Source organism: Apiospora marii, assembly GCF_038362585.1.
Source record: "Apiospora marii strain CBS 49790 chromosome Unknown utg000003l_segment0_segment0, whole genome shotgun sequence".
NCBI lineage: Eukaryota > Fungi > Ascomycota > Sordariomycetes > Amphisphaeriales > Apiosporaceae > Apiospora > Apiospora marii.
This window is the reverse complement of record NW_027117374.1, coordinates 776,654-801,219: the sequence shown is the minus strand read 5'-3', so window position 1 is coordinate 801,219 and position 24,566 is coordinate 776,654. Positions and strand designations below refer to the sequence as shown.

General features: G+C 48.1%; 11 protein-coding genes across 11 annotated transcripts; 6 read left to right on the top strand and 5 right to left on the bottom strand.

The window, feature by feature from the left end:
* Nucleotides 1-574: 574 nt before the first annotated feature.
* Nucleotides 575-1,039, bottom strand: PG985_003720 (uncharacterized protein; the record flags this gene model as incomplete). The annotated part of the gene is made up of 1 exon (XM_066823489.1): nucleotides 575-1,039. The coding sequence occupies one exon, from the start codon at nucleotides 1,037-1,039 to the stop codon at nucleotides 575-577; it is 465 nt and encodes a 154-aa protein (XP_066686649.1).
* A 725-nt stretch (nucleotides 1,040-1,764) lies between these two features.
* Nucleotides 1,765-2,229, bottom strand: PG985_003719 (uncharacterized protein; the record flags this gene model as incomplete). Its single annotated transcript, XM_066823488.1, has 1 exon — nucleotides 1,765-2,229. The coding sequence occupies one exon, from the start codon at nucleotides 2,227-2,229 to the stop codon at nucleotides 1,765-1,767; it is 465 nt and encodes a 154-aa protein (XP_066686648.1).
* A 538-nt stretch (nucleotides 2,230-2,767) lies between these two features.
* Nucleotides 2,768-3,664, top strand: PG985_003718 (uncharacterized protein; the record flags this gene model as incomplete). Its single annotated transcript, XM_066823487.1, has 2 exons — nucleotides 2,768-2,815; nucleotides 2,963-3,664. 2 exons carry the CDS (start codon nucleotides 2,768-2,770, stop codon nucleotides 3,662-3,664), a joined length of 750 nt encoding a protein of 249 aa, XP_066686647.1.
* A 544-nt stretch (nucleotides 3,665-4,208) lies between these two features.
* On the top strand, nucleotides 4,209-5,663 carry PG985_003717 (uncharacterized protein; the record flags this gene model as incomplete). The annotated part of the gene is made up of 5 exons (XM_066823486.1): nucleotides 4,209-4,226; nucleotides 4,834-5,145; nucleotides 5,194-5,397; nucleotides 5,458-5,557; nucleotides 5,614-5,663. 5 exons carry the CDS (start codon nucleotides 4,209-4,211, stop codon nucleotides 5,661-5,663), a joined length of 684 nt encoding a protein of 227 aa, XP_066686646.1.
* A 558-nt stretch (nucleotides 5,664-6,221) lies between these two features.
* PG985_003716 (uncharacterized protein) lies at nucleotides 6,222-6,593 on the bottom strand (the record flags this gene model as incomplete). The annotated part of the gene is made up of 1 exon (XM_066823485.1): nucleotides 6,222-6,593. The coding sequence occupies one exon, from the start codon at nucleotides 6,591-6,593 to the stop codon at nucleotides 6,222-6,224; it is 372 nt and encodes a 123-aa protein (XP_066686645.1).
* Nucleotides 6,594-7,347: 754 nt separating this feature from the next.
* PG985_003715 (uncharacterized protein) lies at nucleotides 7,348-11,420 on the bottom strand (the record flags this gene model as incomplete). The annotated part of the gene is made up of 4 exons (XM_066823484.1): nucleotides 7,348-8,210; nucleotides 8,273-10,586; nucleotides 10,671-10,888; nucleotides 10,964-11,420. 4 exons carry the CDS (start codon nucleotides 11,418-11,420, stop codon nucleotides 7,348-7,350), a joined length of 3,852 nt encoding a protein of 1,283 aa, XP_066686644.1.
* A 2,303-nt stretch (nucleotides 11,421-13,723) lies between these two features.
* Nucleotides 13,724-14,751, top strand: PG985_003714 (uncharacterized protein; the record flags this gene model as incomplete). The annotated part of the gene is made up of 2 exons (XM_066823483.1): nucleotides 13,724-14,373; nucleotides 14,466-14,751. 2 exons carry the CDS (start codon nucleotides 13,724-13,726, stop codon nucleotides 14,749-14,751), a joined length of 936 nt encoding a protein of 311 aa, XP_066686643.1.
* An 89-nt stretch (nucleotides 14,752-14,840) lies between these two features.
* PG985_003713 (uncharacterized protein) lies at nucleotides 14,841-16,357 on the bottom strand (the record flags this gene model as incomplete). The annotated part of the gene is made up of 2 exons (XM_066823482.1): nucleotides 14,841-15,731; nucleotides 15,794-16,357. The coding sequence occupies 2 exons, from the start codon at nucleotides 16,355-16,357 to the stop codon at nucleotides 14,841-14,843; spliced, it is 1,455 nt and encodes a 484-aa protein (XP_066686642.1).
* Nucleotides 16,358-21,333: 4,976 nt separating this feature from the next.
* PG985_003712 (cytochrome P450) lies at nucleotides 21,334-22,097 on the top strand (the record flags this gene model as incomplete). Its single annotated transcript, XM_066823481.1, has 2 exons — nucleotides 21,334-21,467; nucleotides 21,932-22,097. The coding sequence occupies 2 exons, from the start codon at nucleotides 21,334-21,336 to the stop codon at nucleotides 22,095-22,097; spliced, it is 300 nt and encodes a 99-aa protein (XP_066686641.1).
* An 833-nt stretch (nucleotides 22,098-22,930) lies between these two features.
* Nucleotides 22,931-23,137, top strand: PG985_003711 (uncharacterized protein; the record flags this gene model as incomplete). The annotated part of the gene is made up of 1 exon (XM_066823480.1): nucleotides 22,931-23,137. The coding sequence occupies one exon, from the start codon at nucleotides 22,931-22,933 to the stop codon at nucleotides 23,135-23,137; it is 207 nt and encodes a 68-aa protein (XP_066686640.1).
* A 299-nt stretch (nucleotides 23,138-23,436) lies between these two features.
* On the top strand, nucleotides 23,437-24,367 carry PG985_003710 (CFEM domain-containing protein; the record flags this gene model as incomplete). Its single annotated transcript, XM_066823479.1, has 3 exons — nucleotides 23,437-23,780; nucleotides 23,914-24,006; nucleotides 24,097-24,367. The coding sequence occupies 3 exons, from the start codon at nucleotides 23,437-23,439 to the stop codon at nucleotides 24,365-24,367; spliced, it is 708 nt and encodes a 235-aa protein (XP_066686639.1).
* Between the last annotated feature and the right edge of the window lie 199 nt (nucleotides 24,368-24,566).

Here is a 24,566-nt window from a genome sequence, read left to right as displayed (position 1 = left end):
GCAACCCCGCGCTTAGGTTTCGGGAAATCAATGGACAATTGTGCACCAAAGGGGGAGCTGGGTTGGATTCTGTCGGCCGATGTACATTGATATGAAACAAAGATTCCCAGAAAGCAAACTCGCGTCTCCTTACAAGTTGAGCAAAGTCCTTCCTGGCGGTAAAGGAAATCAACTTCACTCCTGGTAGAAAATGAAATGTTTTCTGAAAAGTTGTTTAGTTGCCTCTGAGTCGATTATCGGTTGTAGCTCGACCTGCTGAGGGTTTTGAACCGATTACTTTAAGGTGGCGCAGTTGTGCATTGAAAATGAAAAGGGAATTTTTATAAACACGCTGAAACAATCACGCACAGCAGGCTGCCTATAGAACCAAGATTTACTCTATCTTATCAATTGACTACTATAATAATGCAGACTAGGCTACTTATCCGGGGTGTATTTACTGAAAGATACTCTGATCCCTCAAGTGCTTCCTCTGGGGAGGAAAGGCCGAGCACCACGACACCCCGCATTGGGGGTCGGAAAAGGAAACCAAATTGTAGAACCTTTGTTGCTACCTTTCCCCATGGCCAATTGATCAGTGAGTCTGGTTTCGAATACGTCGAAAAGCACCAGGCTGCGAGGCTTCAAGGCGGATGTTTTCCTCTCTCAGAGCAAACAGGTATCGGTAGAGCCTGTAATTCTCTGCCCGCAGTTGCCGCCGATCGCGGTGAAGGATATCGCATTCTTCCTTTAGAGCAACAGACTCTTCTGCTATCGCTTCGACACGCTTTTCTATGGAATCGAGCTTTTTATCGACGACGCGCTGCACCTCTTCGCTAAACATCAAAGCGGCTTGGCGTTCCTGCCATTCGTGCTCTTCCGTCTCCTCTTGGAGTTGTTGCTCGAGCTCCCAGATCTGGCGTTCTTGGTCGTCCGCTTGCTGTTCCATCAAAAGACGGTTGTTCTGCTCGTCCAAGAGGCTCTGCCTTAGGGTGTCATTTTCCCGGCGCAAGTCGCGGAGCTCAGCGTCAAGATCCGTGGTGGGGTTTGGTGCACTCATGATGACCTATTGGCTACTGCTGTTGGTAGGTATCGCAGCGGGATGATATTCCAAAGTTAGGTAGATACGACCACAAGGGCTGCTGACCGTGAACGTACTTCTCAGAATGGAATGTCAGCCTGTAAGCTGCCTCGGCGATTTCTGAGAGACGATCTTGGTGATGTAACTGGTATATGAAGCCGTGGGATACCGCTCGGAAGTGATATTCGTTGCGCGTCTATGAGGAGAAAAGATGATATGTTCTTCGAACGAAAACAGTTCCTGTGATATTCTATCTGTATTTCAGGTAGAGATAGCGTAACAAGGTTTTGAGTACGACCCCATGGCTGTCTTGGACTTAAGCATGATCCACGTGAGAATTCCGTTCTATTATATTGGCCCGTCGTCAGAATCTCTCCTTTCATGCGTTTTTCTCTTTTTTGAGACCTGCACATTGTTCTCAACACTTAAAAGACGCTAGGTAATGCATTTCTTTATTGATTTTGTGTCAATGGCTCTGTTCCACTAACTAGTAAACGCGCCTGTCCAAATGAAGTATGTCCAACAACAATTCATACACCGAGGAGGAGGAGACATGGAAGGCCGATAACCCCGAGCCTGGCCATTCATGTGTTGGGGACAGCCCAGGTGCCTGAGTTTCCTGTCGCGTCTTATAGTACTTATGATGATGGATGGGTTATCTTAAGTCTTCCAAGAGTTCTCACCTCGTTTGCAGAGGGACCCAATCAGTCCTCATTGTCCTGCAACAAAATCGCAAAGTCGGACTGTCTTGTGAGCAGACGATTGTTCTCTGCCCGCACAGCGAGGTACTCCTGAAACAGTGCCGCGTGTCGCTGCTCCCATACGTAATGCTCATGTCTCTCCTCCTGGAATCTGTCATGGCAGAAACGAAAGTCGTCTCGTTCCTTGTCAAGATCCTCCTGAAGGAGGTCGGCACGGGCCTTCTCAGCCTCGGCGCCGTCTGCCTCCTGGTCGGCCCGATGCTTCTCGGCCTCCACGCGCTCGTCCTCGCTTGATACCAATTTGGTAAGCTGATGGTTGAAATCGTGTTCCATCGCTTCCATCTTGATTTCTAGCTCGTTGTTGTAGGCTTCCTGATTGCCCAGCTTCAAGCGGACCTCCTGGCACGCAGCAGACTTGTCCGTCAGTTGCGCGTAGATACGAACCCAACTGGCTTTGTAGGGCTCCATATCTGCGCGGAGCTCTGCGATGACCTTTCCTTTGCTGGACAGTTGGGTACAAAGCTGAGCGTTGCTGGCCTTAAATTCCTCGATCACTGAGCGAAGCTCCGTGATGATCTCTGGCCACTGGACCGTAATCTGCGCGCCTGTCCAAATGTGCTTTTGGATGAACTTCAGTACAGTCGTACGTAGCATTGGGTTAAATAGGTGTATTTTTTGCTGTATCCTACTCCTATGTCATGAGGGCGGGGATCGCCAGTACCCTTTGTGCAATGAGCCGATGTTCCGTGGATTTTACGCACGTGGCGCCCGTTATGTGCAGTGACGGTTGGCCTGAGGTGGATTTACCTGTTGCAATGAGACGAAAATGTGAGAGAAGATGGTTGATTAAGATGTGAAGTACGTGAGCCCTTAGGGGGCGGGGAGAAGTCAGCTTATATACATGCGCAGGATCTGGCACGTGATTTCCATCTCAACAATACCAACATATACTATTTCCAACAATAATTCGTACACCAAGGAGGATCCGAGAAGACCAAGCCTGGTCATGCGCAACTTTCTGAGCGAAGAGGCACCCGACTTTCCTATCGCTCCTGTTAGTACTTATAATGATGGATGGGTCATCTTCAGTGTTCCAAAAGCTCACCTGGTCCTCATAGCGAGCCACTCAATCTTCATTGTCCTCCAGCAATGTCATGAAGTCAGAGTGTCTCTGTCTCTGATAATGGTTCTCTGCTCGTAGCCAATCGACCTCTCGAGACAAGTTCCTGGCGCGAGATCGCCATCGAGTCTTTTCAGCTCTCTCGGTCAGGGTCATGCAATTGACTTGATGGATAGAATCATTTGCTTCCTCTCGAATCTCATTAACAGCAGCCTCGGCAGCCTCGGCACGGGCCTTTTCCTGCTCGGCGCGAGCGTGTTCTTCATTGGCACGCTTGGTCTCTGTATCGGCGCGCTCTGCCTCCATGATCATGACCGTCCGATAGGTCTCTTGGGTCTCTGCGGCAATGACGTCGTCGGATCGGTCGAGCATATTCTCCATGTAAGTCTGGTGCTCGTTGTCAGGGGCTTCCTGGTTGCCTTGATTAAGCCGAAGCTCCCGGATGGTGTTCTCTTTGGCCTCCATCTCTGCCAGAAGGCTCATGATCTGCCCGTTCCCTTCTTCCACCAGTTGCGCCTGGGTTGCCTGAAGTTCCTCGTTCTCTCCAAGGAGCTTCTTGCTGGTGTCCTCGGACTCTCTGAGTTGCGCCTTGGTAGCCTCGTGGCTCTCGCGCTCCTCACGGAGTTGCTTTTGAACCTCTTCCAGTCGGCCCTGGAGTTGCTGGTTCGAGCGTCTTTCCTGATCCAAGTGCCGTTGCACCCCGGTCTGTTCCAGCCGCAACGACCAAGACTCGTTACGGAGACGATGGATCTCCTCCTGGAGACCTCTGTCGTTCCGGCTTGACATGGTGGTGACTATCCCAGGCCAGTAGGAAGAGGGCTTTGTGATGTTAGTTCAGGCTGTTGTGTACGGCCTTCGCAAAGAATGGACTTACAGTGAGAGTGATTGGTCTTCTGGGAGCTTTCTGCTAAAGTGTGCCAAATTTTGAAGCAAAATGTGAATTTGGTTATGCAAAGCGGAAGATAATTCTTGTCCACAAGAGGGTGTTCTTTCTTGTGGGTGTCAGAATTATTCCCTGTGGAAAGCGAGCGAACGTGATGTTTAGGTTAAGCAACAGAGGTTCAACTGCGGGGCATTAATAAAAAAAAAGAAGTGACAGCTTGATTGTTCAGTTGTATTCAATGCTTGGTCCAAACAGCTGTTTAATTCTCGAGCTCACTGTGGAGCTACCTGTTAACAGTTGACTTTGCATTTAGTTGTTGGGGCAGCTTCGCTACCTATCTGAAATGCTTTACCACACCCCATCATTTCCACTGTGAAGCTTGATCTTATGTTTTGTACGCATCAGGGATTAGAATAAGGAATAACAACTCTTAGATGTAACATTATGTATATTGCGATTGGAGTAAGTGACAGACGCACGAGGCGTCTTAACAAATGTCACTTCTCTATCCAGCCTTGCCTGAACATGCCTTTACAAGGGGGTAAAGCGCCCAGTGGCACTGAAACTTTCTGCATGGGTGTCCTCAGACAAAGCACATTCGTCGAGCCTCAACCATCTGCAAGTTCTTCGCCGCAGTGACCGAAGGCACCAACACCGCCACCGTCACCGTACCACATGCAGCTTGACCGCACCTTCTAGATTCCCCAGAAAGTCCGCGTCTCCATCCACTCCACGAACGGTGTGCTTAAAAACGTCTATTGAGGTGTAATGGCCGACCTCGGGGAGTGAGCCGGCCACCCATGTGTTGTCATTACCCAATGGGCCTTTGTGTACCCCTCCGTCGATTTCAAGTCTCATATTTCATACCATCACTCGTACATACCGACGTACTTAGTCCTCCTATTTGGCTTGTTAGCACTTGTGATGAATAATTTACTCTTAGTTGTGGAAGAGCTCTTACCTCATCATCTGAGTTGGCCGCTGAAAGGTTGTCGTCGCGAATCCTGCGGAAGATGCCGGATTCTGTCCACTGCAGGCGAGACCGTAGAGCCAAGTTCTCTACTCGCAGAGTAAGACCCGTGCGAAAGAAGGCCTCGGTGTCGTTGTTGAGTCGATTATTCCGATCCCTCGCATACATCAGCTCCTGGAAGAGACGGTTATTCACTTCCGCTTCGACCTCGATCTCTTCCTCTTGAGCGTCGGCACGCTCCTTCTCGGCATTCGCTCTAGCCTTCTCCTCGGCGGCCTCCTTCTCTGCGGCGTCGGCACGCTTCTCTGCGGCGTCGGCACGCTTCTTCTCGGCGTCCGTACGTTCAATTTGGGCGAAGTAACAATTATATGCCTGCATGGTCTCATCGGCGATGCTCTTGGTGATCCGCTCGTCGGACACCTTGTACTTGACCTGGAGGGCTTGGTATGCGTCCTCTAGGTTGCTCAGTCGCACTTCCAGTTCTGCCTCGGATGCCTCCTTCTTATCCAATCGGTCTTGGAGCTCCTTTTGGGCGTTATCTCGGTCCTCGAGGTCTCCTCGAAGTGCAGTGATGATCTGTTGCTGGCGGTCCATGCCCTCTTCGAGGAGCTCCTTGCTTTGACGTTCGCTTGCCAGATCGGCTCCCAGATCGGTTCGTACCTCGTAGGTCAAGGACTCTTGACGACGGAGTCGTCGTTGTAGCTCAACATTGCGAAGTCTCAGGGCGTCGGCCTCCTCTTGCAGAGCGCGGTGCTCTGTCCAGAGACTTCTGAAGGAATGCTGGGCCATCTCGCGTCCTTTTCAAGCTATGTTAGTCGTGACGGTTGGTGGTTTTCTGCTTCAATTAACGTACACTGAGAGAGCCCTAACCCTTTCAAGGTCTTGGTCAGATTGGTGCAATGGTTGAGCAAAATGACGAAAAGCAATGATCGTTTCGTTCCCGAATAAAGCACTGTTCAGGTGTGTGCAGCGAAATTTCTCGGTAGAGAAATAAAAGAAAATGGTGCTCCAGCTCAAGCAACTGACTTCAACTGTGGGGCATTTTTACCGAAACAATGATTGATGGATAAGTGAAGCGATGGTAACAACATCACCCGATTGTGCACCTAAGCTTCACTATTTCTAGAACAGTTGGGTTGTTAACCAATTCTTTCCAGCTAGGGCTGTGCATTCAATCAGGTACTGTTACTGATTTCTGTTCTGGCCTCTGAAAGTACAGGAACCCATTATTCTAACTTGATATAGCCAACCTTGCTATCTATCATGCAGCTATTCAGCTCATGTTATAGTGGATTCAGGCAAATCGAATTGCTTGGATTCTATTTTGAACTGAAAAGATACGTAGGTATTGCATATGTGCCGTAGAAAAAAAGAGGATGGACAAGTTATTTAGGTCTATGAATACAACAAATGTTTCACACCTTCGACTGACAGGGGCAGAGTCAGCAGCCACAAGGTCAGGGTAAGATGACTTCCTGACTAGCACCTTATTCCCCAGGTTTCTTCTCAGAGACTCCCTGCTCATTGAGCCGTATGGGAATCTCGTTCCGCGCTTTCTTTCTGTTCTCCGATGCCTCCTGGATCTCCTTGGCCTTGTTATCTTGGTATCCTAAGGCTTCTAAAATTTCTTTGTTTCTGTTCTCTCGGATTCTTATAAGCTCTCGCATCTCCTTATTACTTTGCTCAGTCTCTTCTATCTGTGCGTGGAGGTCCTTCTCCCTGTTCTTTTGGCTTTCCATGGCCTCTCGAGCCTCCTTGTCGTTTTGCCTAAGTCCGTCAAGAACAAGTCTCAAAATTTCTCTTTCAAACAGCAACTTGCGGAGCTCCTCCGGGAGATCCTGATTGGGTTGGCCAGTCATTCTGCAGCCCTTTGCAGGTGTGTTAGCTGTGGCTGTTGTCTCCTTGTAGGTTGATGAGACGTATGCGTAACGATTCACTTGGATATTGTCACTCGGACAAGACAGATAAACAACGATTGCCTGGGCTTCTCGAATCTGGTGTCCAATTACTGGATTATATGAAACCACTCAATGTGAAATGGGCCTAGTCCAACCATTTATAGCAGGAGGATAGAAGAGTACATCGATTCTATTGTGGTTTCAGTTCTTCAAACCAAACCTTACTACACGCTTCTGACCTGACAAAGTTTTCATAGGGAGTCATCAGATCCTCTATGTCCAATGCAAGCAAATTCTTTGCACAGTCATCGTAGATGCAGTGGTGTTTGCCTAAAGGAGGGTCGAATCTGCATATATGATTTCTAAGACTGCGGTCAAATGCAATTGTTTATCAGCTCAAGGTTGCCGGGGCGTTTGTTACCAAGCACGGTGGCCTGTTGTAATATTAGTCATGGCCTCACTTTGGAGGAGTGTGCAAGCAGACAACAAAAACTGACAATGCAATTTCTATAACATCACGACCACACAACCTGAGTTCCTAGCTAGAATTTAGTCGAAATAATCAGTATAGATACGAATGTGAATAAGGATGTTTACAGGTATATAGAGATCTTGGGAAGATACACAGATCGAGCAAAACCTGTCCCTTGCCAATTCTATAAAATATCCTCCTAGTCCTTTTATGTACCCAACCTTCGTAGCCCAAATTCTAGATCTATTCAGCCCACCCTATCTCGCCCCTCTGGCCACCCAAGGTTTGCAGCTCCTGGGAGTCAGTCCTGGCTGTTTGGCAACGACGTATGACGTTGACCCCCACCGACCCATCCGCCCGGGGCCCAAACCCAAACACAATCCCCTCTTCGTTGGCATCCCACCGGCCCGCCTTTATCAACTCTTCATCGTTCATCCATTCCGCCCCCTCCGGCACAAGCGGCACATCCCGGCAGCCATCGGTCCCGTCCCCATCATCCCACAGACCGCTGCCGGCCAACAGCGCCGCCATGCCCGCGATGCTCCCCGGCTCGTGCGGCAGCAGCCTGGTGTCGCGCATGGCCAGCCAGCCCGCGACGGCGCAGGCCGACATGAGGCCCAGGAGGATCTGGAGGACGAGCTTGGGCCGGGCGTTCTGGTGGAGCCGGGTCTGGGGCTGCGTGACGTTGGCGGAGAAGGTCCGCTGGGACACGGGTGGCAGGTTGTCCGTGGACCGCATGATGAGGTTCATGGCCTGGGCCATGTACCTTCCATACATCTTGCTCGTGGCTTGAACCAGACGGCCCGCGTTCTCCGGCCCGACCAGGTCGCCCGGGTCGATGCCGCCTTTCACGATGATGGCCCTGTAGAGCCCGTCCAGGTTCGGCAGGGCGTCCAGGCGCCTTTGCACATCGGGGTCGCTCGTAATGGACCCGGGGGAGAGGATGTACCCGACAATGTACTCCTGCACGTTGTTGGAGGAACCGGGCGGCCCATCGTTGACGAAGCGCGCAGTCGCCTCGTCCGGGACCGGAGCTCGGTGGGGGTCGATGGTCAGCTGCGAACGCTCGCCGTCGGGCAGCAGGAGCGACAGCCTTACGTCCACTTCTTGCACGAACTGCCTGCAAGCCGCCACCGTGACGCCCGCTTCGCTGGCCGATAGGTTGTACGTCTTGTCGAATGGCGGGGGTCGGCGGGGAATGAGCCGTAGTAAAGGACCAAAGAGTGACAGCCCTCGTCGTTGACCTCCGGATAGGCATGGTACGCAGTGGAAGGGTTGACTGCAATATACCTGCCCACCTTTTCGGCCAAAGGAAGCACTTGTCCACCAAATCCAGTTAAATTCGAATTCCTGAGACGGAGCGGCACCGTTTGGAATTTGTTAGGGCTCCCGAGACAGCGACTCTGGAATTCTGCATCCACAGAGTACTCGCTATATTCAGCTTGCACCGTGATTCTTTCCGGCTCGGCCACGTCACACTCCAGCACCGCCCTCCTGGCCGGCACTGACACGTCCATTCTCCCGGGGGCTTCGACCACCTTCTTGTAGGATTCATCCAGGACCAATCGAGGGAAGGCGAGATCCTCGTAAGTCCATGGCGGATAAGACAGATTCTGCCAAATGTTGAGGCTAAGCACCTGTGAAGCCCCGCCATCCTGGAACGGATTCCCATTCCAGGTCAAGCCGAAGCTGTCGGTACGATGCACTGTCATAATCGTCTCGACATCGATGCTCGCAGTACTGTAGAGACCGGCTACTGCGATGGTCAGGAAAGAGCCCAGAATGGTTCCCAGCGCAGAGAAACATGCGGCGGTGTGCCTGTCGCGCAAGGAGGCGAACAGCGAGACCAAGGGCAGGCGCCCAAGGTTGTGACTCAAGATTCCCGGGCGCGCCTCGGCCCCATATCTTGACATGGCTTGATAGGGCGAAAGAAGGAGCGTGTTGAAATTCATAGAGGCATAGAGGGCACCGACGGCCCACATGGCCACCACGGGGATAATGGTTATGCTGTAAGAAACCGAGTCAACTTTGGATATGGTCAGGAACCCGTTTTGCTGGTCTGAAACCCGTTGTATATACTCGAGGGCGGCAATGAAGAGGAGTGGTACAACGATCGCTACAAACCTACACCAGGTCGTAAGCACTGTCGGTTGCCATGCTCTTTGGATCTTGCTGGAGTCCGCTGTGAAGTCTTGGTGCTTGTCTCTCAGGTCGCAATTATCGATATCGACCACGAACCTAGCGTTGGGTCCTGGCGAGACATGACTCGAAAGTCTATAACTCTTGACGGAATCCTGAAGCTGTTGCAAGCCAAGCCCGCATCGTCGGTGCAGCTCATGGCTGCTGTGCAAGATGATACCGACCCCGCCGATGCTCCTTGGGTCGCGAGGTACAACCCCGCGAGAATGCAGACCCAAGAGTAGCAATGATAGCAGCGCGCATAGCACCAACAGCCCGCCTATCGAAAAAGCGCTTCCAGCAGACACTTGGACTCGAGCTTCTTCGTGAGCTGATGTCCCTCGGACGGGTTCTCGTGTCGCACTAAGCAGGTACTTTTGTACGTAGAGGGACGCCATACCAGCGAAGGCCTTGTGGAGGTGAGCTGCCATGACAGTGGTGTTCAAGAACGGTTCGAGGTAAACCATCTCCCCGCCACCCTTGATCAGGGGGGAAGAGGCCACCTGAAGGAAATCGTCCCTTATCACGGCTGTGTTGTTGGGGGGCCTTATAAATGGTTTGCTGGTCCAGATGGCGGAACTGACGACGGTATCTAGGAGCTTGATGGGCTCCAGATGTTCCAACTGAGCTGTTCCAGCCTCGAAGGTACTCCAGTCTACCGTTGGCAGGCCTTCTGGTAGGGCTACCGAAACGGTCACATTTTGTACAAAGTACGATGGACGGCAGAAAAGAGCGCTGATGATGTGAGCACGACATTCGGGACAAAAGTCTGTCGGTACCACTGACCTTGATGAAAGAAGCTTCAAATCCCGGTCGACCAAAACTACGGAAGCAAGATACCTCGGAGTTTGATCTGGACAGAGAATCGAGCGAAAGCTGCCCCCATAGTTCTTGTCTTCGATTTCGTCCAAAATATTCACCAGGGAATATACGTCGTAGTAGTACTCACACGATGGTGCCCTGAACGTGATGTTCGCGGTCTCGGCCAGGGTGAGTTCATCCCTGGGGTCGGTGGTGTTGGTGATCAGGACGCTCGCTTCCTCGCATTCGAGACTGGGAAAGAAACCTCTAGTCGTGCCATTAAACGACGTGGAAGACCAGGCCCCAGTCGATTCGTCGGGGCTAAGCTGCTCGAGAGTGACATTGCCGAAAGTCCATGCGGGCCAGGGAAGGTTCATAGCCTGAATCCCGTAGTAGATCGTGCCAGACGCGTAATCGTTAATCCGGCGGTCGAGTTTGGAAGCGTCGAAGCTTGTCGTTTTCAGTAGTGGAATTTCCTCGGTAGTCATGGAGACGGTTTCTACCTGGAGTAGACTAGTCGACAGTATTCGCTGTTCCCTGTCAGGACTGAAAATATACAACAAACGGGGAAAGGGCATTGGACTTACAATGATGTTCAGCACAAGTACGGATACGATGGTCAGCAGAGGAGGCCAGGCCTTGATTTTGGAGGCCGTCCACATCATGACCGGTAAAATCGGAGTCAGGAAGTCCAAGAGCAAAGTGCTCTCTGCTGACCTAGACCCGCGCCGGAGATTGACCCAGGGTTGGAGCAATCGGATAGAAAAGTCTATACCATTCCATGCAGCCAGGAGGATCACCGTCACTATCATTTGTTAGAACGTCAGAGCCACAGAGTCTAGCAGAAGAAATGAAGGCAAATCGTGGCTTTCAAACGCACCAGTCGTGGGGAGATACCTCCAGAGATAGACAACGCTGTTAGAGGAAGAGGTCGATCCAAGCCCCTGGCTTTTGATAGATGCGGTGTATAGTCCTAATACCAAGGCTGCCAACACGATGAACGACATCGACATGAAAATCAACGTAGATCGGCGGAGCCAAAAGGGCTGCCATGATTTTGGAAGACCACCTGGACCAGTGTTCGGCTCGTCGTTGAGGTACTGGGTGGAATGTTGATGTTCTTGCCAGTCAGGTGGTAAATCTTGTAGCGAATCCAAATCAGCGGGTCGACTTCGAATGACACCATAACCGCGCTTCACGTGGGATATTTCTGGTGTGCTGTTTGCCACATGAGGTTGGCTGTGATTCGAAGAGATCGAATCGTATTGGACTAAACCCCGGCTTGGTTGGTCGCCGGGAATGATCCCGTGTTGGCTGGCAGAGCCTGGGTTACGCATTTTTCCAGATACGTGACCAACAGGGCAGTTACCGTGATATACAGAGAATGGAAGACAGATGGTTTTGAGAACGAAACCTCAAAGAATCCCGCAATGCAAGCGCGGCGTTGCGAAGGCGGGAACAGCTTAAGCGCCGGTTGCATTGACCCATATCCATTTTCATTTGGATGGTGGATCTCTATGCAGCCAACCAGCCAACCAATGCAAAGTTCCAACCAACAAAGCCGAGCACGCGCTGGGCGAGCTGCAAGTGCGCGGCGCAGCCCAACGAGCAGAATCATCGCACCTGCCTTAGCTCAGGGTGTGCACGACGATCGACATTTCACCCGCTTACGAAACATTACAAGGAGTACTCGGTACAGTGGGCTGTGCATCGACCGGAGCGTTGGTATTATTGACCCGGTATCAGAGTCAACTGAATAGGCTATTGCACCTAAACTGGCGGCACAGTACTGGATTGCCCGGTTTGAAGATGTCTACCATTGAACTTTCCCGGCTTTCAGCCCTGGAGGATAAAAATGACGGAAATTGTGGAACACACCCGAAATACCCCCAGCCTTTCCCCACCCGGCTTGTAACATTCCTTTCAAAAAATGCAGGTAATATGGCTCTAAACGACGGCTGAAGAGAGGGGGTGCCGCAACAGCCCGCTATAATACATCTTTTTTTATCATTTTCACTCCAGGCACACTCTACGAGTGTAATTATGCACGTCCACGAAGAAGAAGAATATATATCGTGGCTGACCACTATTGACGAGCCAGCATACAGGCGAGAATTGACGAGCCAGAATCGACGTCCCAAAATTGACGTGCTAGAACTGACGAGTCAGCCCTTAAGCCGAGTTGACTGTGTACAATTAACGTCAATACTTTCCGATCAACGATCAAATGCTGGCCCGTCAAATTCTGGCTCGAACGCTAGCTCGAATGATAGCTCGCATGCTGGATGAACGTCTAGATCAACGTCTAGATTGGAAAAGGGCACATGATCTACCGATCGTGGCGAAAACCAGCCGAAATGATGCGTTGGCGGATGAATCCAACTATATCATAGCGGGCTGTTACAGTGCGCCTGTTGGTATCACCAGCTCAGGGGCTACCATCACTGCCAAAAGAGGCGTCACGTGCGCGTAGCGTACGGGCTATCAGATCTTTCGTACGATGGATCTGATGAGTTATGCCACAGCAGATAGGTCTATGATCAATCATCAATATATATCATCAGAGCTCCAATACCTATTTAGATACGATCGTACTGAAGCCCGATTAACAGAGCCCTCCCTTCAGCCGTCCCAATCGGGATCTTGGTCCCCAAATAGTCTCCTCTAGTAGGTAACTGCAAAGCTCCTTATCATTAACCACAGTGGTATCGAGAAAGCGGCAGCAAGATTGACAACCCCATTGAGGCTGCATGGCGACATACATCCCAACAACACCTTGCTGCTTCTGCCTTAACCTGCCCAATCTGCATCTACACCGAAGCTTTAGGTTGTTACAACTCGATGGCCGGTCCCAGATACGTCTTGCGCCCGCACACTGAGCAGTATAAGGGACTGCATAAAATGACTGCGGTGAGCGGTACGACTGCCCAGTTGAAGGTTGCCGCAGATACCTCCAGGTCCGACGGTCAGAAGCTGGAAAAGAAGACATTGTTGGCGATCCCCAGGACCCCGCGAATGTGCCACGGACTTCAAATAAGCACTTTACCAATCGTGTTGGTGGCTGACGTCGGAGCTGGAGAATGCGTCGAGAGACTCGAACGTCCGAGTGAGGTAGTTTCGTATTCCGTTGCGTAGCCGACTCTACGGCCTCCACATACAGACCGTACTCCCAACGTCCTCCGTCCTCCGGAAAGGACTGTTCCACTTCCATCATCCTCTCCCTCCGCGATCTTAAGAGCACGTCCCATTTCCGCCCCCAGATTACACGTTTGCGGGGCACCAAACCTCCAATAGCAGGGGGTTTCCAGCCATGCGGACACCCTTGTCATTGAACTCTAAATAGGCAGGCATCGCGACCTGCTAACCATATAAAGGACGTCGCCGGCCAGATGGGATCTACACCTTACCTAATCAGGTAGTACCCGCTTGCTGACTGCATTGAAAATACTCAGAATAGCTCATGTGACGCCGCGCATCCTGCTTCGCCGCTGTGGTTGGATTGTCATTGCTTAATTGATCTAGTGCTTACTTCTTGTAAGCACAGTCTGTTATCAAGAAGCATATATGCTATCCTTCTCGTCGATGCCCAGTACACTCAACGATACGCCCTCCGTGACCATGCCCAACATACTCCGCCAAAATGTCACTCTACCGACCGGCCGTTGTCATACCGGTCTACTCAGTCTTGGCGGGGGTCGGCATTGCGACAACGGGAGTGCGCCTTTGGGTCCGGACACGAGTTGCCCGTGTCGCGCTTGGCTTGGATGACCTGTTCGTCGTCTTGGGAGCAATTCTAGCTGCTGCGTGCACGGCGATGCAGTACTACAATGCGATCCACGGCACGGGAGGCAATGCCACGGATTCGAGCACCCATGCAAATGCAATCCTGGCTGCACACAAGATCGACTGGGCCATGATCGTCATCGAGAAGCCCGCCTTCGGCTTCGTCAAGCTCTCCATCCTCTTCTTTTACAGTCGGATATTCGGTATCTGGCCTGGCTTCCGCCGCATCAAGAATGTGCTTGTGTGCATCCTTGGGGCGTGGACTCTAAGCTTCACGCTCGCCGACGTGTTTCTGTGCGGCGTGCATCCCGAGCTCCAATGGGGATTGGATCAGACCGTGGCGCGCAGGCAGTGCGGGCAAAAGGGCCTGTTGCTGCTCTTGTTTGCTGTCACCAGCGTTGCGACAGACCTGGCCCTCCTCGTCCTCCCGCTCTTCTACATCGGACATCTGCAGATGACTACGCGAAAGAAACTGTCGTCCGGTTTTGTTTTCTTACTCGGAATGGCGTACGTTTTTGTCTTCAGACATATCTCTACTTTCCCATTTTATGGAGCGTAGTGCTCGCCTCGTTGCCATAACTGACACATTGTTCTTGCAGTTCCACCATAGCCAGTATCCTGCGACTCATCTTCTTGAGTATCGCACTGCCGACTGGAAGGCTTGAGTTCGCCTACTCGCCACCTGCCAAAGAACAGACACCGCTGGTTCTACAAGTCTTCAATCCAACTTTCTGGGTGATGGTCGAGTTATGGCTGGGGATCTGGGCGGCCAACCTTCCGCCGTGTTCTCCGCTCTTACGCCGCCTCCATCCTTACCAGCTCCTTTCCAGGCTGTATAAACAAACCGCCTCGAGATCTTCGTCGTCGCCCTCATTTAGCAAGTAACGGGCTAAACGTGTGTGCCATACCTGTATGCGGCTCGGTTGTCCATACTCTAGTTGTATATATCTTTCTTTGGTGTGCACGTCCCCTGTCTATACGTCCAAATGCTTGGTTTGAAGCTCCCTTGATACAGATGTTCGAATGAACCAGATAATACACCAAACAACATATGATGAATAGAGAACCCCAAGCTTGAAAAATGAGAACACATAAGGCCGCAGAAGAAAAGGGGGCAGTCCGACGCCGGCATCCTGAGTTAAAACCCCCAAGGGAACGCAGAGTAGCACATATATGATGACGCATATAACGAAAAATGCCGAACGCCTGAGGAAGGCTTTTCGGTGATCGAGTGTCATCCATGAGTTGAGTCGCAGTCCAAGAAGAACAGTCGCCGTACACGCTGTGGGAAGGTCCACGGCACAGATGAAGATGAGACCGAATATTGTGATCAGCACCTCGGAGAGACTGGCTGTCCCTTGCATCTTATCCGTGGCGAGAAAGACAAATGCAAAGAGAGCGGACGTGAGGGCCAGAACCACGTAGCATGGTATGATGATGTAGAGAGGCATCCACGAGGACCTCATAGAAGAACCGTGGTCGAGCCATAATTCCAGTCTTTGTTGTGCTGGTGATATATGGACGTTGGGCACGGGATCACCTATCTGACGTCGCGTTGCCTCTATGTCGCGAAAGCTGCGTGCATCGGCTTCCTCTAAGTTTTGTTCTGTCTTTTTGTGAATATTGGCAGGGTTGTCCAAGCACAAAGCTTCAGGTTCTTCATTGGGGTTCGATGCTTGGGGCTCGTGATACTTATAAGCTATGCCGGTAGAGATTGAAAGCAATGGTCCTACTAAGAGAAGTACTGGCAAAATCTGGCCAAACGTCCACTGGTTCTCGTCCTCCACGATGGGCTTCATGATGGACCGTCTCGTGCTATCAAGATTGAAGGTTCCCCATATGACAACGCAGAAGAGCCAGTATACCTGTAAGCGGAAATGTTCGTGTAAGTATCCTGCTCGTGATCAACTCGGCTCGTACAGCTCACCTCAGCTAGCATTGATCCGGCTAGGTCCGCAGCTAGTCGCAGCATAAGGAAAACTGCCAAAGCGGGTTGTAGCACAACGACTTCCCACAACTCTGTGGCACATGTGGGTTGGCGAGCTGCGATATGCCTCAGGCACGTTCGGCCTAATTTCGAGAGAGGCTCCCTGATGTACATGTTGAAAGACATCTCCAAAGGACCAAATAATTTCACCAAGCGTGTAGTGAAACCGAACACCACAAGGACCATGGAGAATATGGTGATCTGCAACTGATGCGTATCATGCAGACTCTCGTACTGACCCGTGCCTGACAGATCTTGGTCTCTGGCGCCCGCAAGGATTTGCTTGTATAGTCGCACTCCGTAATTGACATCGAGAAAGCACATTGCTGTCGAGTTAGCTGAAGCCGAGGTTATATGCACGTTCGTACGTCTGTTGTTGGCGGCTTCCCCCCAGTTGAAAAAGATGGTGGGAACAGTTGCGACAAGGAGGATCACAATGAGAGAGAACATCAGGGTGATGCGGACATACTTCGCCCAGCGGAGTTTGGCAATGTAACCGCGCATGGCGACTAGGCCCGACAAATGGGTCACCGCCGAAAACCAGGCAAGATGGACAATCATTTGCCAATGGTAGGCGTCCAGTCCGCATTGAGGGCCAAGTATGAAGGCGCTTGTGAGGATACTCAAGCCTGTTGCTATTTGTATATCACAAAGGCTTAAGATGGACTTGCGAAGGGTTCTCGTCAGCACTGTCAGTTTTGTCAGGGCAGTCAAGGGCATATGCATGATCTACCTTGTCAATGAAACGCTGAAGATTCGATGCATGGCCCCGGAACGGATCGGGGTCATCTGTTCTGATGCGCCGAATCCACTGCAGAAACAGGATGTCGATGGAATTGGACCGCCAATGAGAGTTGCCTTTTTGGCCAGGCCAGGGGCTTTGCGTCGGGTCGTAGACCACCAGATAATCAAAAATTGCAAGCATCAGGACGAAATACCCCGTTCCGACGAAACCAATGATGACCTGGAATGGTCAGGGCTTGAATGTGCAAGCAAGGGTAAGATCAACCACCAGGCTACTGCCACCCCCAGCCGTTGCCAGCCCCTTTTCAAACGAATACACCCTTTATTAACACTTTTCTAATATATATAAAGGGGGTTAATTTTTATCCGTTTTTTAATTAAAATAGATTATTTTTTTCTTTTTTTTATCCTTTTTTTTATTACTATTATACTGAATTAAAAAAAGCGTTTCCAACTCGCGATTCGTAACGTTTTAAACGGGAAATCCTAGGCTGGAGCTGCCCGTAATTATTACGTTAATCGAGGGACCTTACGCAACCGAATCTTAAAGGTTCGACCTCGATCTATCGCTAATTAAAAAATATAATTTTTCTTTAATAATAAAAAAAAGTTTCTTATTAAATAAACTTTTTATTAAGTTAATTTAGGTTTTATATCAATTTATAGTATATTTCGAATATATATATAACGTATTTTTATAATAAAAAGGGTCGATTATTATATTAGTAAGTGTTAAATAAATCGATTTTTAAAACGTTATCCTTTTATTAAGAGTTATCGGGTTAAAGCGATAAATTTCCGGCGTTTTTAATATACTTTAAATGAAACTATATATATATTTTTTAACCGATTCGATTACCTTTTTATTTAAATTATATCCCTTTATTATTAATAAAACGTCGATAAGGTAAGAATTTTTATAATTTTAAATAAAAGTATTATAATAATTAAATTAGTTATATATAAAATTCTAATATAAAATAATAACGTTAATTAGGAATAAATAATAATAATTAAAGTGATTAATATAACAGGTCGTATTATTTTTTTTTTAATTATATTTAAAAGCTTTTCAATTTAATAATAATAATTCCTAGCTAACGACGATAAGGTTAATATCCTTTATTAGGGCTAAGCGTTTAAAGCTTCTTTTAAGGGTTAAACGTTAGACCTTATCGGCCTAGTATAGCTTTAGGATTTTTTTATCCTTTATATAAAATTAATTAATATAAGGTAATAAAAAGTTTTTATTTTAAATAGTTATAAAAGTTATATTTAATAAAAGTTTATAATATTATATTTAAAAAATAAAGTTTTCTTTATATATAAATTATTATATAATTTTTATATTTTTTAATTATTTAATGTAAACTCTTTTAAAATATTAAAAAAGAGGTTTAAAAGGAAATTTAATAAAATATATATAGTAATAAATGATAATTATATAAAAAAAAGGGATTTTTTATAAACTTAAACGGCGGTTTATAATAATACTTTTAAAGAAAAAGTAATTTGAAAGAGGTAAGCGGTTACGGGTATTTTCTTAAAGAATATTATTAAATCGATAAATAATAGGTTTAGGAGGTTAATAATAGTACGAATTATTGAAACGACGAAAGCGGTAAAAACGAGTTAATAAAAGGAGAAGAACGTTTAAGGTAAGATTAAAATATTTAAAAATAGCCGGTAGGTAAAGAATTTAAGGAATACGTTATTTGAAAGGGGAGATATTTAACGCGATATAATGAAAAGGTTTTTATTTTCAAAGGTTAGTAAAAGGGTTAACGATTTAACAGTTTAAATCGGTTAATTAGAGTAAAAAAATATTAGTTTAAAGGTAAATTTAAAAAAAACAAGGGTTTAAAAGAAAAGGAAAGTTAATAAAAACTTTAATAATTAATTTGTATATTTAAAAAGGGTTAGGAAGGTTTAAAAGAAAGTTGTTAATAAAAGGTAAAAAAAGCGGTAAAAAAGGCTAGCAACGAAGGCTAATAAAGGGGTATAAATTAATTAAAATATTTATATTAATAAAAAAAGTTTAATTTAAGTTTATATATATAATTATAAGTAATGTATATATATAATTATTAATAAATTTAATTAAAAGTTAGTTGTTACCGATAAAATAAGATTATTTTAAATGCTGGTAATTACTAGGGGTAGTAGTAGCCTGGTGGTTAATCTTATTTATTAGCTTACCCCGATTCCGGAGATGTCTCCATAGGGCTCAAGTGGCCGTAACTCCGCCTCTAGGTCCAAGCTGCAGTCTCGCGCCCAGTTAAGGGCTGTACAGCTTGCCATTGGCGATTCTCTGTCCTATAGCGTCGTAAAGAAACATTAAGCTTGAAAACGATCCGAGTAAAATATCCGGCTTGTAACAAAGACAGACGAAGAAGGCGGTAGAAAGTGGGCGTAGCCCTCTAAAAAAGTAAACCATGACAGTATTCTTGTGCAGCTCGCAGCCGTGAACACGTTTGCTTTGTCGTAATCGACCGAGGACAGTGTGGCTTCGCAGATTGTTCATGCAGTGAGAATGAACTGCTATTAGCTGTCTTACCTAAACTTTTAGGGCGCACTGCATATTAAGGGTAAATCTAAACTTACTTCTTTCCTTTTTTTTTTTTTTTTTTTTCGATTCGTACTAAGGTTCCTCGATAGAAATAAAAGATTTATAAAAAGTAAATTATTTTAAAAATAATAAATTTAAAAATAAGCTATTATATTTAATACTTTTAAAACTTTTAAAAATATTTTAATAATTATAACTTTTATATATTAATAAAAGCTTAATAATAATCGATAATTATAAAATTCTCTCTTTAATTCTAATTTTATTTTCGATTGTTATCCGTAGTAATTTAACGAATTATATATAAAAAGTTATCTTTATATCCTTTATCGATTATTTAAAAGTTTTTTATTTAATATAATTATATATATTATTTATTATATAATTATTTAAAGAAATAAAGAATAATTAATAATTTTATAATTTTATTTATTTTAATATTATAGAATTTTAAAAAAAATATTTACGGTTTCGAAAATATATAAAAAATATTAAAAAAAATAAACTTTTAATTTAGATAGCTTTTTATAAAGTATATAAAATCGATTACCTTTTTTTTTTAAAGAAATATAAAACCTCGATAAAAAAGCTTTTTTTAAAAGATAAATCGAACGGTTCGATAAATTTTAAAATAAAAAGAAAGATATTTAAGGTTTAATTTAAATCCTTTTTTTCGATAATATTTAACGAAATATTTAATTTTAAACGTTAATTAATAAATTTAATAATAACGTCGACAAATAGATCAACTAAAGCGATAACGAATTAGGCTGAGGTTATACATAATAATATAAACTTAGAGGGGAGAGGGAGTAAAGGAAAGAGGGAGGGAGGGAAGGAGAGAGGGAAGAAAGGAAGAAAAGAGGGCGTTATATAAAATTAATTAAATAATTTTAAACTTTATTAATCGATAATATATTAATACTTTATATATAAATATAAACTTTTAAATTAGTATAGTTTAGCTTCTTACTTAGGAGGAGTAAATCTAGACTTACGGGTGGCTGACAGTCGCGGGCGGCATCAGCTGCCGGACGAACGATATTGCAGCACTTGTATTACGTGCATATGCATGAAAAGCTCTTCCAACACAGCTTACTCAACATGACGTCTCAGGCTTTACACTGCAGTCATCGTCGCCAATGTCAACAAAGCCAATACCATTGGCTACCGATAGAAACGTTTCACAAACCTGGTATTGGGGGCCACTTTCACCCTTGGACCGCATAGCCCGGAGCACACCTGTGGATTGCCACTCACTTCCCCCGCGGTTTTGGGTTTGGTGCCGGCATATCAGGTGATTTGCGTTTTTCAGGGTAACAGCCATATTCATTTCTTTGCCATCTACAGCACATAAGTCCGAATCCTAAGGAAGGATTAGGGTGTAAATGGACAATTGTATAAGAAAAAGAAAAAGAAAAAGCCCCATCTGGAAGGAGATGAGCGATGTAAATATAAGCAAGCCACCATCAAGTTGCTCCGGTGACTCAGTGCATCATGGTACGTTGCACAGCGATATGCAGTTGGGTCTTCAGGCCCCTCTGGCCCGGATAAGTACTTACCATATCGACACTGGTAGGACCGCAATGAAGGACCCGTCTCAGATTTCTGTTGGGAAAAGCGTTCATCGAATCTTCCAATCTTCTTTCGCCTTTGGTCTGAAGTATCCTACAGTATTGCGACAGCCATGCCCCTGGAGCTTCAACCCATTGACTGTTCCACTACATCGAGGAGAACATCATTGCCTCCGTACCCGAGAACCCCGACGTGGAGTGGAAAGAGATGGAGGAAAAGGTCGGCCCTTTCACATTCTTACTCATGTGGAGGCTCGCCCATGGGATATACGAGGGACGGGAGGCCCCAAAGTCTTCATGGATGACGAAAGCACTGACGAGAGAGAGAGAATGGGGCTGGCTTCCCTGATGACTACAGTTCCATCCAGTGCCCGAGCAAGAGTTGGTTCACCGTCTAGAATCTAAGCTTCATGAGGCCGACCTTCTTTCCGAAGTCAGCGCAGACATGAGTACTTCCCATTGCCCCTTGTTTCCTGATACTTCTCCATGCCTGCCTATGGCACCGCAAACATTCAGTATCAGATAGCTTATTCACTATATACTGATCTTGACCGAAAGGGAACTGCCAATGCGCCGGCAAGGTCCCTGCCCGCATGGGACTCTGCTACATCGCCGTCGCCTTGGTTGAGCGCTTCTCGATCCAGGTTGCCCCCGGCTACAACCCTATCACCATGAGGCGCGATCTCCAAACCCAAATTACCGCGCAGCCCGTTCTGAACCATGTACTGTAGGTCACGGGCGACGGGAAGGGAGCACTGGCGACGGGCTGGCGTTGACGCGTGAAGAGCTGTCCAAAAGATTGTGCGCCACGTCCTAGCGCACACCTAGATGTTTCAACTCGGAAATAAAGGTAGTGGTGACCTTCTTCGAACCTGATGTCTGCGGACTTGACTCCTAAGTAATAAGGAACACGGAACGGCCCCGCTACCCCCGGACATACCATGATGGTGGTGGTGCGGAAAGAACCGGTCGTTCTCATTGGTTACACCGTGATAAGCCGGTCTGACCCTAGCCTAGTTAAAAATAGAACACATCGCCCCGCAGCTTCCATGGTACAGCATGCCTCTGACACTGCCTCTTGACTTGGCAACCCTGTGCGGGCCCACTCATACTTTCTTGAAGTAGTACAAAGCATGCCTGATGTCCAAAATATATCCTGGATTTGCAAGGCGATTGTTGCAAATAGATTAGGTGCAAGATGGGTCTGCAGAGGGAGAGGGCAATGGTGGGTGGTGTCGCAGCATGCGGCCAAGTTCCCGTCGAATACGGCGTTCTTGCTTTCGGTACCTGCCCTATAGGGACAGCCATTCCCGACGTGCCTGCTCCTTTACCCCTCTTGAGCGCATCTCCCGAGTAAGATATCACGTAAGCACCGTTGGTTATTGGTTATGCTCATGTTGGAGGTTGGTAGACCACGCTGATCTTATTGGCCAGCCCTGCAGGGAAAAGTGTGGCTGATGATTATGCTTTACAAGGTAAGCGTGGACGCGACTCGACCAATGGGTCATCTCCGGCTAGCCTTCCTGCAGATAAGATTGCGAGTTGCATTGTCCGACAAGCCTACCGCTATATGTGCGTTGGAGAAGCACCTGTCACCGACAAAGGGTCATGCCAAGTTCTTGTAAGCGAAGAGCCGTTAAATTTGCGCTTTAACTTTGGACTGTCGATCTTGGTATGAAGAAAGTAGAAAGTTCTTCCGTCGACTCGGAAAAGACCCCTGTCCTACTCCTATGGCTGGCACATGGCTGCACGGGCACTAAGATGCAGGGAAGGCGTGCAAAAGTGCCAGAGTGCTTCATGCTTTTTGAAGCTGCAGGAGAAGTGGGTAAACAGCCCAACACGCAAGTAGCGAACCCGTTTCCCGTCCCGTCTCTATCGAACGATAGTACGGCTTGGCGGCTGGTGTGGTTGCAAGGAACCGCATTAGGGAAGGATGCCCAGACGGGGTGGTATGCAGACGCTGACACCGAACGCTACCCCGGATGCGGTTGGCTGCAGCGGGACCAGCGTATCACTGTGAGCCTGTAGGATGGTGGATGACGTTACATCTTTGCACAATCCGGTCAGCCCCCAATGCTGACATCGAGTAATATAGGCTAGCTTACATCCTTCGGCGGTTTGAGAACCACCATTGTTCTCACACTTTCCCCCAAGCCTGCCGGGCAGCCAGCCAGCCAAAAGCAAGCCACCATGGACACCATCGCGGCGCCCGTGAGCATCACGCACGGCACCTACCTGGATATCCAGATTACGCTCATTGTTGTGGCTTCCTCCTTCGTGGCCGTCCGGGTCTGGACGAATTGGCGATACACCAGCAAGATCAGGGCTGACGACTGTGAGGACGATCCCCCCTCCTGGGTTACCGCCGAGGTCTTCCAAGAGGTGACCGCGATCTAACATCTGCCTCGGAGCTACAGATGCCTCTTTCATTGCCGTCGTCAGTTTGATCGGCTATTCAATGTCGTCCTATCTGCTGACCAAGGGTGAGCGAGCGAGCCTGTCCATCGTGAGTAGGATCCGCACAGACTCGGCGTACTGACGAGTATTGCCTGCCAGCGTTTGCGGACCCGGACACAGTAGTCTCTACACTTACGAGGGTAAGTACAATTGCACGCCCTGTCTTTTTTTCTTTGCCTCGTTGCCAAGTAAAGCCTAAATAGATCTCGGTCGCCTGCCTCTACACCGCCGCCTTCGCCATGTACTTTGCCAAAGCCCCGCTGCTGCTCCTGTACATCCGCCTGTTCGGCATCGAGCTGTGGCTGCGCGTGGCGTGCTACGTGACCCTGGCGGCGACGGCGGTCCTGCACCTGGTCTGCGCCATCTACGCGAGCGTCGGCTGCATCCCGGCCGACGGCAAGTACGAGTCCGCGTTTGTGCTCAAGTGCGTCGCGGCGACCCAGATCCCCGTGCTGCTCCGCTGCTTCGCCGCCATCGCGACGGACGTGGTGGCGCTGGTCCTCCCGCTCATGATCGTGGCGGGGCTGCACCTGCCCATGTCGCGCAAGATTGGGTTGGTGCTGGTGTTCACGACGGGAATATTGTAAGTGTGTCTAGATAGGATCTCCCTACACCAACAAAACGTCGTCAGGAAACATCGAAAGAGAGAAAAGGGGAGACAGAGAATGGGGTAAAAATGAAGAGTCAAAAGTTTACTAATATGAACCCCGACGCAGTGCCATGACATCAGGGTGTGTATCACTTTACTACCAATGGCGAATGAAGAACAGCGCCAACTCGGCCGATATGACCGTGGCCATGCTTTGCACGTAAGCTACCTAACGCTTCTTCTCGTGTCTACTACTACTGGTCACACCTTCTCTCGTTACTGTTGATAAACTGACAAAACAAACAAACAGGAACCTCGAATGCACCATTGCCATCATCGTGGCCTGCGCCCCGGCGTTCAATACCCTTTGGAAGGGGTGCACCGAGCGGGCCCGAAAGACCTCGGCTCTGAGAGCCTCCAGTGGCGTTGAGGAGGCCAAGGCAAACCCGCTGCAGCAGATCCGGGTCACGACGCACCACTATATGGAGGTGGATAATGACAATCACAAGCGGACGCCGGGGTACCAGGCCGAGGTTATGGGGAATAGGAGGGCGGACTGGGACAGAGACAGCATCGCATAGATGATATAGGCGCAACGGTTCGCTGGTCGCACCTTAAAAGGGCTCGATAAGTAAGCAAGCAGAGGAAAGGAAATCAAAGGAACATTGAACCTGACAGACTGAGCCGCAACATTGCAGCTTTGCTTACGTGTAAATCTTACTTTTCTTCACTTTTACTCCTGTTGAAATAAGAAGCTAGATAGTGTGCCCTGCAATACAC